The following is a 13952-nucleotide window of genomic DNA, read 5'->3' as shown; positions in this document are numbered from 1 at the left end:
TTGTTCCCTCTTCCTTCTTTCAAGTCAAGAAAAATGGAAAGGATTTTAATGTTTCATTCACTTTTACCTTCAGGAAACCTAGAAATTTGGGGGGATTTAGAGTCATAGAAAGTCAGAGAACAGCTACACCAGTGACATTCCAACTTTTCAATCTCGAGAAACTATTACTGACATATTTTTACCATGATTTGAAAAAATACCTAAAGAGAGAATAACTACAAATTCAGTTAAGTTTTTAATTGAATTATTTTTATTAATCCAACAGCAACATTTGAAAATAATACAAATCTATGGGAAAGATATTATTTTTCAAGTCCACAAATCCCTTTATGCAATTACCGAGGGTTCCAAAGGTCCCAGGTCAAGAGAACCTCTGATTTATACCAAATTACTTATTTTATAGCTGATGAAATGGAGGCACAGGACCTTGCTTAAAATTCCCCAGCTGAGTAACTAGCAAAGTTGGAATTGGAATCTGGGTCCCCTGTTTTTCTGTCCTAGATTCCTTTCAATCCACCATCCTGTCTCCCTTTATTTAGACATGGGGTGTGTGTATATCTGAAATCAATTCTAGAAGATGCAGAAAGTATCCACTTTGGTTCTAGAGAGGTCCTTCAGCACTCCTGCCCCAAGTTTGGCCTGTAGCCATTGAAATGTTCCTTACGTTGGATATTTCTGAGGATCTAAGGGTAGGCTCTTCTCTCCTGCTGCTGGTCCACGCTTCCCCTCTGTCCAGGGCACTGTATAACAACAGGGCTCCTAAATACAAAAGGGGAGACATCCAGGCAACAATTCTTTTCAACCACATGTTTCTGAGGCATTAAAGACTAGTTAAAAATTAAAGAACAAAATAAAGAAGAAATTCAAGGGTTAAAAAAATTTAGAAAGTCTCTCAGTGAGAGGGAGAGTAATATCTAATAGTTTACTAAGCCCCCAAACACGTTATGAGCCTCTTCCCTGAGGGGTAAGACTATAATAAAACAAGTGAGTCAGCATTTTTATGACATGCAGAGCTCAAGTCATTATTTTTTGGGGGGCCTAAGTTGCCTGTGTAAGTCTATGTAAAATGTCTTTTAAAAAGCTTATCTCCCCACCACTCGCCCTCCCCTCTTCCCCAATAAAAGATCTGGGTAAGACTAATCAGGAAGTAGAAAGGGAGTATTTTGGAATATTGAGCTTTTACTCTGAAGAATCAATTGAATGTGATAAATTGAATTTTAACCCATGGAATCAATAAAATTTAAGTAGACAGGAAAGTTCGATATTAAAAGGAGAAATGTCTACAACTAAGGAATACAAAGATCTCATATGCAGTCATCTCATTTATTTTCTCTTCTCCATTTTCTGATCTACAACTTTAAAAGGGGCTAAAATCTTTTACAATGTATTCTCCTCTTTGAACCCAATCAACAGGCTGCTGAAATAGTTCTAAATGATCATCACAACTGTGATTAAACTAATGAAAAAGAGCTTGATATGGGAAGGGCGACAGTGATCTCTTTGACGTCATCACTTTTGTTCAGTATCTTTTTGCCTCAACCAACTTTGGTTAGTAAAAGGAAATTGACAGTATCTCAGAGGTTGTTTCCAGGGGTAACTATAATGAGTAAGAGTCATGACTGTTCCAACATTTTACAACACACACTTGTTGAGTGACCTCAGTGGCAGGAGCACTCCTGAGATCTGAGGACAGGAGAAGACCGAGAGAGGGGCTCTGTCAACAGGGAGTGGCCCAGTCTAGCGGAGAAGACAACGGTGAGGTGAGGTGATTTCCCACTGATTTGACTGTATGACATTTACTTCTCCTTGTTTGATCTTCTCTCCTTTGCTTTTTCAAACAAACCAAAAAGCCCACTGTCTACTAATGCATTCATTTACTAAATTAAAAAAAATTGATTTTGAAAAATAAAAAAAATAAAAAAAAAATAAAGAGCCTGTGGGGAAAAACACCTATGGAATTCCACAGATTGTAAGAGAGTTGGTGAAGATTTAAAAAATATCACAAAGCAAAAAGTCATCTGGAATTTGTGTTTATTCTGTTTTGGAGGCCAGAATTCTGAGAAGAGCAAATGGCCAAAAGAAAATAGTCTTCAGCTATTGATTGGTAGAGCTCATTGACTTCTTGTTAGCATGAGTCTGTTCAATCAGGGGAAGAAGAAGGTATCCAAGATTCTGTGCTGGAACTCAGCCATCAACACAGTTTTGCAAGTAGTGTAATGTATACCTTCTACTACTATGGGACATGCTTTGGTTGGATACCATCTTAAATCTCTCCTCTCCAAAAGTTTCTAATTTAGTTGATTGGGAGGTCCTGCTAATTGTGACTAATTTCAACTTTACAATGAAAACCACTGGGAGTATATATGAAGATTATAGTGATTATTGCTGGAAGGCACTTGTAAAATGAGAGCTACCTCTGTATGATCACAGGAGAATTTATGATTTTCCAATAACCAGTCTTTCGGAGTTGAATAGAGTTACTTAAGAGAAGTGACAACTTGGAGGTATTTTGTAGGAGTTGAAAATGTATTTCCTGCTTTCGGAAAACTATTTTCATAATTCTAATCTACAAAATTGTTTTTTCTCAACTTCACCTTTTAATTACTGTTTAAAAAAAAAACAAAACTTTATTCCATCAGATACTCAGTCCTATTCACAGGATTCTATGTCTCCAAGAACATGAAAAGACGGTTCTGTGGAAGTTAGGTGAATCTGTAGTTCTGTTGCTAGAATTTATAATGAGCCCCTCACCTGCAAATTCAGAGAAAAGTAGAACAAAAGGTAGGGGAGGAAAACAGACAGAATAGAGAAGCCCTGCTTTCCACTTTTATTTATGCCTCATTTACCTTGTAAATTTACAGTCTTTTATGGAGCAACCTTAAGCAAAACTAATAGCAAGAGACATGTGCTTGAACATTACTACATTTGCAAGAAACTTGGAGGCCTTTTGGGCAGCATATATATTTATATGTAAAGGGAAATATTCAATTTTCTAGAAAAATCCTCATCTATCAAGATCTGTTTCTTCTTTTTTAAAATTTTTATTTTATTTTATCATTACACAATGTAAACATTTTTTGTGGCCCTTTAATAGAAAGCATCACATTGGGCAGAATGCTCAGGAAACTTGCCCTGCCTTCAAGTTCTGCCTCACTCCCATTTGCTAATAGGGTGAAGGAGCCCAGCTTCCCAAGTCCATTCTCGGCATCCCTCTGCACCCATCCCCTGGGGATCTTCCCTTTGAGTGTGTAATAGGAAACATTTTTCCAGAGGTTAATCAATTGGCCTTCCCCCTTCCCTTCCTTTCTCTTTTCCTGGTTCTCTACTTTCCATTCTTCCACAAATGTATTGAGTCCCCCAGTGAGCCTGGCATTGCCCTCTCTGGGGACACATCAGTGAACAAGATTCAGTCTTCTCACAGTCGGTGAGTGAACAATCAAACAAGTCCTTCCCCCCAGTGCAGGGGGTGCTAACTAGGACATAGATGCCTAGGAGTGATTGTCCCCAAGGATTGTGCACTGTAGCTTTTGCTTTCTGTCCTGAAATTTGATACAGAAACTTGAATATAGATATAAATCTGCAAATTAAAAAAAAAAAAGAAATGACAGCCAAAACTTTATACAATTTTTTTGTTAGGTTTGCTTAGCACCCCACTGAAAGATTGCTTTCACAATCCACTTTCAAAAGATACATTTTAAAAATAACCTTAATGACGATCAGTTAAATTGCTTTTAAGATGCCTTTTTTGGTTATGGCAGGGGCATAACCACTCCTCCCTACACCAGTGATCTGATTCCTCTCTTCACCTGGCTGCTCAGTCCTTACCTTAGGTTTTAAACTCACTTTTTTCCTGTGTGGCTAACATTTAATGAATTTCCAGTATAGCAAACTTGTGGACTCTGGAATCAGACGGTATGGGTTGGAGTCCTCCTCTCTTCCTTACCCACAGGATCACCTCATAGTGCTTCAGTCAGCTTATCTGTCAAATGAGGATAACCTCCCTTGTGGACTGTTGTAAGGCACTCAGAATAGTGTTCAATGAATAGTATGTGTCAACAAATAGTACGTGTAATTATCACTAGTATCCTCCAATGCAAAAGTACGTAAACCCTGTAGAATTTTTTCTGACATTTTATATTCAAGTTATTAAGCAATCAGGAAAGCACTCTCAGTTTGTCCTGTAAGTTTTGCTTGTCTTCAGACTCCAAACTCTATTTGTGTGAGGAAGGTTAATATTTTATTATTTTACTGTAGAGATAATTTTGCCCTTAGTTTTCTTCTGTATTTTGACAGTACCATTATGAAGCAGAGAAGCCACAGAAGTAGGCAGAGTTGAAAAACTAATGGAGACTGATACAAACCCAGTTCTAGGCCTTGGAGGCACCTGGGCTCGAGTCTAAAGGGATTATTAAACTAAACAATTCCTTCTCCTTGCTTTCTCTCTGGGTCTCCAGGAATAGTTCAGAAATCAGATTCCGGACATGCACGTTACTGTTTCTTTCTCCTTCCTACTTTCCAAATATTATATTTTTAATGACCTTTGTTTTCACTCAGAAAAAGAAATACAACTAATGAATGTGTCCCTGCTCCTCAGCAACCTCACGTGAGCTGGGTTTGGGCTGAGCAGAGCAGTTGCCTTTAGGGCCTGCTATACTCCCTCAAGAGGTAGAATCAGGATCAAAACAGGATAACAGGATGGTAGATGCTGGCTCAATAAAAGAAAAAAACTGGTATTCAGCATTGCCCAGCAGAAGGCTGGGCTGCCCCAGGAGTTAGTGAGTCCCCCATCACTGGAGGTATTCAAACAGGGGTCCGCTGATGACTTATTTCCATTTTTTTTAACATTAGCATGTACAATCCTGCCAGTAACATTTAGGTGCATAGAAAAGATCTCAGATAATCTAAATCTAATGATCTCTAACTAACAACACTACTAATTCACAAACTAGAAAAGAAATAAACTACCATTAGCTTGTCATTAATCAAAGAAAAATGATTTCTATAGGATGAGCAACATATCATGCTAGGAGTTTCAGAGGATTCAAAGAATGTTAATAGAGGTTCCCTATCTTGGATTGTTAAGAAAGAGCAAAAATACCACCAGTGCCATGGGGCCCACCCGGGGTCCTGAGGCATGGATTCGGGGACTAGACCTTCCTCCCACAACCAGCCACACTGCCAGTGTCACAGGGCCTGCCTGGGGTCCTGAGGTCTGCAGCTGGGAGCCACCAGCAACTAGGTAAGGAGCACATGCCAAAAACATCATCTCCAGGTGGGTGGCCCACCACAGCCACCACAATAACCACGGCTGCCATAAAAACAGCTAGATGCCACAACCACCATGCAGATGGTCCACCAGCCACTGGAGTGCATTGACACAAGGAGAGACACCAGCAGAGACCAAAGAAAAGAAGAGGATGTCTCTCTCCACGAAGCCCATTTCAGAGTGACAGAAAAAGCATCTGCTCTATGATAACATTGGGGGACCTGAACACACCTCTCTGCATTGGACAGATCATCTAGGCAACAAATCAACAGAGTAACCATTACTCTTTCAGAAGGAGAGAAGCAATCAAGGGTTATCAGAGGTGGGAGGGGAGAAAGAGAGGGGGATGGGGAGAGATTGGACAAAGAGCATAAAGAATAAGTATGATTTGTAAAAATATATATGCCAGTAATATTGACTTGATCAACATATGCCAACATTGAACCCCCAAAATATGTATAATCAATTATGATTCAATAAAAATTTTAAAAAAAGGAAAGACCAAAAATATATGAAAAAGTAGGTAATAATACAGAGATAATATGCCCTTCAGTATAGTGCCAGATATGTCACTGAACCACATAGATGGTACAGTAATAAATGCTAAAGCACTGGGAAGGAGGGAGCTATGAGCTGCAAGACTTAATAGGGGATGACGTCTAAGTCTGCTCAAGCAGCTATAACAATACCACTGACTGGGTGGCTTAAACCACAGACACTTATTTTCTCATAGTTCTGGAAGCTAGGAGTTCAAGAGGAAGGTGTCAACAGGTCTGGTTTCTTCTGCCACCTCTGTCCTTGGCCTGCAGATAGCCACCTTCTCACTGTGGCTGTACGTGGCTTTTCCTCTGTGCACGTATGCTCCTGGGGAACACCAGTCCAGATCAGGTTAGGGCCCACCCTAACAGCCTCGTGTTAACTTAATCACCTCTTTAAAGGTTCTATCTCCAAATACAGTCACATTAAGAGGTACTGGGGGTTAGGACGTCAACATGTGAATCGGGGTGGGAGGGAGAATGGCATTCAGCCCATAACAGATGGATTCTTGGAGAAGGGTGAGAATCAACTAGATCTATAAAAAATGGGGTAGGGGTTTTGATGGTCAAAAAGTGGGAGAGGGAAAGGGTGGGAAACAGTCAACTCATAGAGACAAACCAGGGCATTTCTTTTCATCCTGAACAAGGCTTAGAGACTGCCAGACTTTTTTTCTTTTCAGAAGACCCGAGCAAATCATTCCCGGCAAGAGATGTGTTCACCAGCCCTGACTGGCGGAGTGACTGTAAGTTGACATTTAAGGGACAGTATTCTTCGGCTGTGTGGGGCCAGGCAGAGTTACAAGTGGCAAAAGCATTACCAGAGTGGAGAACAGGGCCCAAGGCTGCACGTGCGCCCATGGGTTACATTTTACAATCCATGCCAGCGTAACCGTTCAAGACGTATTGCAAACGGTCACTCACTGCCACACAAATTGTGCTTGATTTCCACGGATTTTAATAACTTATTTGAACTTTCTGCCCTCTTCTTCTTTTCCGACTATATTTTAAATTTGTTTTTTGTTTTCTGAAACAGATTGTATTTCACATTGTAATCTCCATTTTCAATAAATTTCAATTTAGTAGGACTTTCCTGGTCCAGAAATTCTTTTGGATGTTATGGGGGCTGTTTACTGAAGCCTCGATTTTTATTCGTTTTCCTTAAATTTACTATGACCAAAAAAAGCCTTCTCTCTTTCCTTCTCCTCTTCCTTTTTCCATTTGGATGCAAATGGAATTTATTTATCTAGGAAACTCTTATTTCACATTTTACAATTTGGGGACTGTGCTGGAATACAATACTTTTTGTCCCCTGCAGAAGAATTTACTTTCTTTTTTCTCCATTTCTTCTCAATTCAGGGATTGATACAACCATCAGTTCTATTCAGATTATGGAAATCCAGCAAATAATAGATCATCGGTATTGCAGTACACATCTCCACTGTGGGTGGGTAAGCCCCCTCATTGTGCCCTGTTGTTTCTGGAGGTTACTCAGAGCTCTGGGTTTTTGAGATTGAAATGAAAGCTAAAGAGCTACATAGTGAAATCGATGTGTGCTTACATTGCTCCTTAAGTGAAAACACATTTGTTACATGGTGGAAGAGGGAATCATAAAACTGTTGGTATTAACAAGTGTCAATAAACCACGGCCCCAATGATTCCAGTCTCCTGATTTAATGGATAAGTCCAAAGCAAAAAGCCTGGGGAGCAGCTCTGTGGCTAACTCTCTGAGGGCATATACCATAGGCACAGAGCTGCTAGTTCATTCTGTACACAAGAAAGACATTGTTACTAATGGCTCCAAGTTATGAGTGAGTGAGCTATTTGTACATTTTAATAGCAAAGGATAGCATTATTTTAATTGCTGAAAAAATACAGCTTATGTTAGCTTTTTTAGTTAGGAGGAAAAAAATCCAGATATTGCAAAAGTTATCAGCAACATCCATCTCCAGTGTATGCCATATCACCTGGGTGGAGGTAATAATATATCTAGAAGCAGAAAGTGTAGGTCGCTCCAGCAAGTGCAATGTGCATGTTGTAGGCATTAATTATAGGGACTTATTTTTCTTAACTTGATAAATATTTATTGGGTGTCTGCTGGGTTAAAGGCAAGAACTGTATTTTGAACTGGTGTCACAAATCCTATGAGTTTTCAGCTTTATTTCTTTTTCAATCCGATGTAATGTAGGCATTACATCGATGGTCCTGAGTTATAAAAATAACCTGTATGGTGCTTTGTGATTTGTTTATGACCTCTATATTCATTATCTCATTTAATCCTCACAAAATTCATGAGATTGGTTTTACTTTTCCCCATTTTTTAGTTAAGTGAACTTGAAAAAGTTTGCCTAAAATCACCTATTTAATAAGTGTCAGAGACAATGTGGCAGAATGACATAATGAAGAACAGTCAGATGATTCAGATTCAAATCCTAGAACTTCAACAAGATGTGTATTCTCCCTACATATCCACTTCTCACCTATAAGGTGGCGATACTGTGAGTTGAGTTGAGTGCTGTGAGTTCGGAGGCACGTAAGAGGAGATAAATTCCATTTATCTAAACTTCCCCTAGTTGAATGAAGCTCTCCTAATCCCGATGCAGATCTATTTTTTAAAAAATACATTCATTTACTGAAATAACACCGTTCCCAACTTGGTACACAGTAGCACTCTTATGTTTTTAGCTTTATTGAAGTATAATTGACAAGTAAAATCTTTATATATTCAAGGCCTACAATGTAATGTTTTGTTTTGATACACCTATACATTGTGAAATGCCAGATCTTTCAATTTCGTTTATTTTTGCTTTCACATTTTTGACAACTTAGTTTAGTATAATTTAAGGTGACTGGCTCTTTTTCTCATTTAAAATCAACTTAAAATCAGAATTGTAACTTGTTTCACCATGAAATTCAAGTGATGGCCAGGTCATAAGGAGAACTTTTATTATATACCGTATGGCTTTTTGCTTGAATTTTTCATTACAATATGAATCAAAGGAACTTACCTTTTCCCCAAGAATCTCTCCTAAAGTGGGGGTTGGCATCTATCTGTGCCCTCTATCATGCAGTTTTCTCCATTACTAAACAGTAATTAGGACTATAATAATTTTAGCAGATTCAGATACTAAAAGTACATGATATTTCCTGTCAATGTTGCTTAAAAGGGAGTGATTTATGGTAGAAAAACTAGTATTTATTATTTCCAATCCTCCTTTCCAGGGGGATTGTTAGTTTGAGGCCTTCGTCTCTTTTGTCTTCTGAAATCTATATCTCCTTAAGGGGGACTGAAGTCATTTCCTGTGCATTTAGTTTTGCACATTTGGCCTGGGATTTGTCTTTCTATTATTTTTTGTGTTCTAAAAAACTACAAATCTTTGTGGTATATTTTATATTAAGAACTGAAAGAGATCACTCTGAAATTTGACAGTTATATCTCTGAAAAACATAAAACTATACCTCGTTAAACGTAGTTTTCCATATTTTTTATATTATATTTCACAGTTTACATAATATACACTATAAAAGCCTTTTGAACCCTTTCCTGCATAATTTAATTTGTGGCTTAATTTTTTTCCATAATTAGGTCTGGAAATTACAATTACAAGATTCCTGTTAATAAGCACACACCCACCAATGTCAAATTGTCTTTGGAGATCAAGTAAGTACATTGCTGTAAAAAACAATTCCATTTTTATCATTACTTGAACAGCAAGTCTGAATTTACTTCACAATTTGACTAGTAAGTCAGGAGGTAAAAAGCTATCGGTCCATGTTAACTAATGATGGGTTGAGAGATGGGCCAGGTGAGGGAGGGGTTTTCAAAGTGGGGGCTGGGATCCTCCAGGCTCCCCCCAGGGAACAAAGGGTTCTATACTATATACTCATGCCTGCCAAGTGGGAGTGACTTTGGTTTTGTGCTCACAAGCTGCAGACTTCACCTGTCTCCCATTAAATTGGGATGGGAACAGGAGTAATAACATGGCCTCTGGGAGAGAAGTGGGGGCTGCACCTTTTGGTGAGCTCCTGGTAATAATGCTAATGCAGACACCACCCATTTGCCCCAGGACAGTTTAAAAAAAAAAAAAAAAAAAAAGGAACCAAAGTTTGGAATTGGGCAGACTAGGGTTCACATTTTGTCTCTGTCATTTACTAATTCTATGATCTTGGAGAAGCCACTTATTCTCTTGGAGCTACTGTTTCTTCATCTGTAAAACGAGTATTACATAATACCGCAGCATGTAGAGCTGCTGTGGGAATTGCTGCTAATACTAGTGGGATTAACAGCTACCATTTGCTGAGCACAGACTATATGACAGACTGTATACTTTAATACTGGGTCATATAATCCTCCCAACAACCCCCCAGGTTGGTATTTCTTTCTAGTTTATAGTTTTCAGAAGGGTATGCTTAGGTTTAGCGAGTGCTCTGAAACTCAAGGCTAGTAAGTGGTGGAGCTGTCTTCAAAGTCAGCTCATCCTTTCAACCATCACAGTCCCGCTCCCCAGTGAGACGAGAAAGTCCCTTTCCTGACACATAGTAGTACTCAATAAATTGTAGCTTTTATTATGACTTCCTTTCCTCCAAAATCACACAAGCTTAATTTAACCTAGTCCTATTAGATATTTTAAATAGTAATGGTACTTTAAGACTTATGCCCCACTTCACTCAAAAACTATGCAGGGAGCAAATCCCCATGAAGATAGATGGTTTTGTCTCTTGATTTTAGTCCCTCCTTTTCTTCCCCCTCCACTTTTCCTCTCTTCTCCCCTCCCTTTTCTCCCTCTTTCCCTTTTTTGTCCTCCCCACCCTCTCTCCGCTTCCCCAGCTGTTACTCCTCCTCTGGCGTTCACCACCCCCGCTCTGTCTCTCTCAGGCTCCATACTGCTCTCATCAACTTTGCTTCTGGGGGAACTAGTGATACTCAACTGCTTGCCTTGGAAAAGATCTGTTTCAAGCACTTAATATTTCATGACTCAGAACCAACCATATTTCATTTCAAGGCAAAGCAATAGCTAAATATACTATTCTTACAAACTAAATGCACTGTTCTCTAACACTACTTGAGTAACCTGGAAAAACACTTCCTTATTCATTCCTAGCTTTCAATGGAAGGAAATAACATTATATGCTATATCCCTTGAAGTGGCAGAAGATCACCTTGAGCCACTAAATCAAGCCTTTTAGTTTATAAATAATTTTTCTCATGTGGGTGATTAAAAAATAATACATATAGATTGTAGGTTGCCCCACTTGAGCAAAAAGATTGTCTCCAAAGGCAGATGGATCACATCCTCTTGATGATTAACGGGCAGACCTGCAGAGAAGGAATATCCTTTCTTGCAGACCTTCTACTCTGATAGCTTTAAAAGCTGGTGATTTCTAATGGGGCTCACCCCCAAACCACTACCTGTGTTTGTCTGTTTTGCTGTTTCAAATAATATCTACCCAGACCAGGAGATTTTAGAATCTAAAATTCAGGAAGCATCAGGTAAATGCAAATTCAGCTGCCAGTGGAAAGAAAAGGGATTTGTTCAAAAATTATAAAAAGTCTATGGAAATAAGAAGTTCTGATGTAAGAAAAGAAAATAAAAAAAGGTTCTGATATGAGGTGACTTAAGTCATGAGATTAGGTTCTACAATCTATCATATGCTATTTTAGTAGTCATCTGAGATTGGGTTTCTTTCTGTGACAGTAAGATGTGAGCTAACCATTGACCTCAGTGAGCTTTATGTTATAAAATGCCTATTGTGAACTTTGAATGGATTTCCAAATTATGTTCCTGTTAGTCCCTCTTTTTATCAAGGAGCAGCATAGGAGGAGCTGGTAACTGCTTTTCCATTTGCCCTTTTTTCCCTTTGTCTCTTGAAGTACAACAGAGCCATTGATAGTCTTCCTGTGCAAATTTACCTGTGGAAATATATGTTTCCAGAGTAAAATGGAAGCCAAAGCAATCCAAAGCCACAAAGTCTCCCAGGAGATGACACAGGTAATGTTTTCTGGCTCCTTGGCATCATGTCCCTGTTCCAGTTGAAGTACATTTAGAATTGTGGCCTCTTTTACCTACTAATAGAAGGATGCACTGAGCCAAATGCCAGTGTTTCCCCTGCTGGCTGACCCTGGTCACAGAGCTTGGCTCCAAATCTTACCGGGGTCCTTAAGAAACTGCAGACTGTTCTAATGACGCCCATCAAAATCCGTTATCACAGTTACCTCCCCTGTAGTCATCAAGGAAATGCTTTCTCAGCCTATACTCTTTCCAACTGGTGTGAAATGTGGTTATGAAATGGATCTGTCTTTCATTCATTATTCAGGGATATCAGCACATTTGGAGCCTCTCCGTAGCCCCGTTCTCTGACAGTGCATACCATTTCCGTGTAGCTGCACCGGTGAGCTTGCTTTTTTTCTTTTTCTTTTCAGGGAGGAAAGAAATGGACCGAATAAATAAATAAATCACTCTAACTACAGTTGATTTTTACATTAATCCTTCTCTCTTTTCTCTTGTTATGACAGGATTTAGCCGACTGTACAACGGATCCTTATTTTGCTGGGATATTCTTTACAGATTACTTCTTTTACTTCTATCGACGCTGTGACTAATTTATTGAAGTTGGGTTGGGGACTTTATTAAAGAAAAAATACTCAGAAATATGGTTATTGGAAACTTATATCCTTTTGCAACATTTTTCTTCCTGTTTGGTAAACATTCACATTTATTGCTAAAGGACTTTTTCACCCTTTGGCTTCCAAAAGTTTTGAGACATTAATGTGGAGAATAAAGTGTTTGCTGGAACTTAAAAGAATGTGGTGTTTGATTTTGCCATGACTATGAGGAAAACATTTCCTGGAGTAAACAGTACTATTGGGTTTGAAAATACTACTTCTGGTATTAAGGAAGCTGTGAGGTCAAAATAAGCAGTTCTAGCTTTACTTCATCATAATGTATTTTAAAGCTTTTGAGAAAAAAACAAAAAGCCTATGTCATATTAAGGCTACTTAACATAGACTCTTGAGACTGTGTGATATGGTGTGTGGGGAGGTGAGTGATGTCTGATGCTGAGCTCACACTTAGGCAAACTATTGCTCTGTGTGTGTGTGTGTTTGTGTGTGTGTTACGTACACAGATATGCTACAGAATGTAGCTTGCTACTGAAACGGATTTAAAAGAAATAGTTGCAACTCTGCTTTGTAATACTTGAAGGACACTAAACTTTCTGTGTGGATAAGATATGTGTAGATGGAAGCCCCCACGTCCCAGGGGCCACTGAACTTATGCAAACCAGCCAATCAGAGCCCGCTTACACTGCCTCGCTCGTTCCTTCCCTTGGTTACCAGGATAAAGGCCCTTGCCCACAGTTCTTCCCTTTCTCTCTGCCTCCTGACTCACCCTGGTGCTTCCCTGTGTGGCCTCCAGTGGCCTGGCATGCCTGCCTGTCTTGAGAACTGTGAGAAACAAACTATCTCTTTGAAGGCAGTCATGTCCTGATCTGTTGGCCTTACTGCACCTCAAGTTTTCTATTAAGATGCTATAATTTAGAACATAAAGATCCGAGCCACTCTCACTCTCGTTCCAGGCAACAAGGCTGCTGAGTGGTTGGCCTTCCTTTCTCTTAGTCTTGGTCTGTGGGTCAATTAGGATGAAACTAGTGATATTTTACCTGCACAGTGGTAATTAGCAGTAATAACACATCTCCCTCTTTCTTATTTTCAGATGTTAGTAAGTGCGTGCCATGTGGATGGAAACTGATTGTGAGACCCCAACAGTTAAGAAAAGACATGGTTCTTGCTGTCACAGAAGGCATTTTGAAATTAACTTATTAACCCAAAGGTAGTTTAACCCATTGTAATATTATGATATACACAAGGGGTCTTCAAAATGTTCATGGAAAATGTGTATTATGAAAAAACTGTGTGGATGGAAAACATTTTTTTGCACTAGAATATACTCCTACTAACTTGTTATAACATGTCTGAACAGGATCTAGTTTGAGGCACAAGTAGGATAAGACATCAGTTTGAAAAGAACCTCTGTCAGAGCAACATGAATTCTGCTAAAATTGAGGCAAGTACAAACATCAAATTTGTGGTGCAGCTTGGGTGAAAAAAAGGTGAAATCATTGATGCTTTGCAAGAAGTTTATGGGGACAATGCC

General features: G+C 39.1%; 1 protein-coding gene across 1 annotated transcript in view; it reads left to right on the top strand.

The window, feature by feature from the left end:
• The window catches only part of MYRFL (myelin regulatory factor like), a 134483-nt gene extending 122083 nt beyond the window's left edge, over positions 1 to 12400 (top strand). The window contains exons 20-25 of the mRNA XM_063115651.1: positions 6483 to 6545; positions 7159 to 7246; positions 9386 to 9460; positions 11672 to 11789; positions 12115 to 12189; positions 12314 to 12400. Of these exons, the coding sequence (XP_062971721.1) occupies positions 6483 to 6545; positions 7159 to 7246; positions 9386 to 9460; positions 11672 to 11789; positions 12115 to 12189; positions 12314 to 12400 (506 nt within the window). The remainder of the gene's footprint in view (positions 1 to 6482; positions 6546 to 7158; positions 7247 to 9385; positions 9461 to 11671; positions 11790 to 12114; positions 12190 to 12313) is intronic.
• Positions 12401 to 13952: the final 1552 nt, after the last annotated feature.

The sequence above is a fragment of the Cynocephalus volans genome, chromosome 12 (assembly GCF_027409185.1).
Source record: "Cynocephalus volans isolate mCynVol1 chromosome 12, mCynVol1.pri, whole genome shotgun sequence".
NCBI lineage: Eukaryota > Metazoa > Chordata > Mammalia > Dermoptera > Cynocephalidae > Cynocephalus > Cynocephalus volans.
This window is presented reverse-complemented; position numbering and strand designations above follow the sequence as displayed.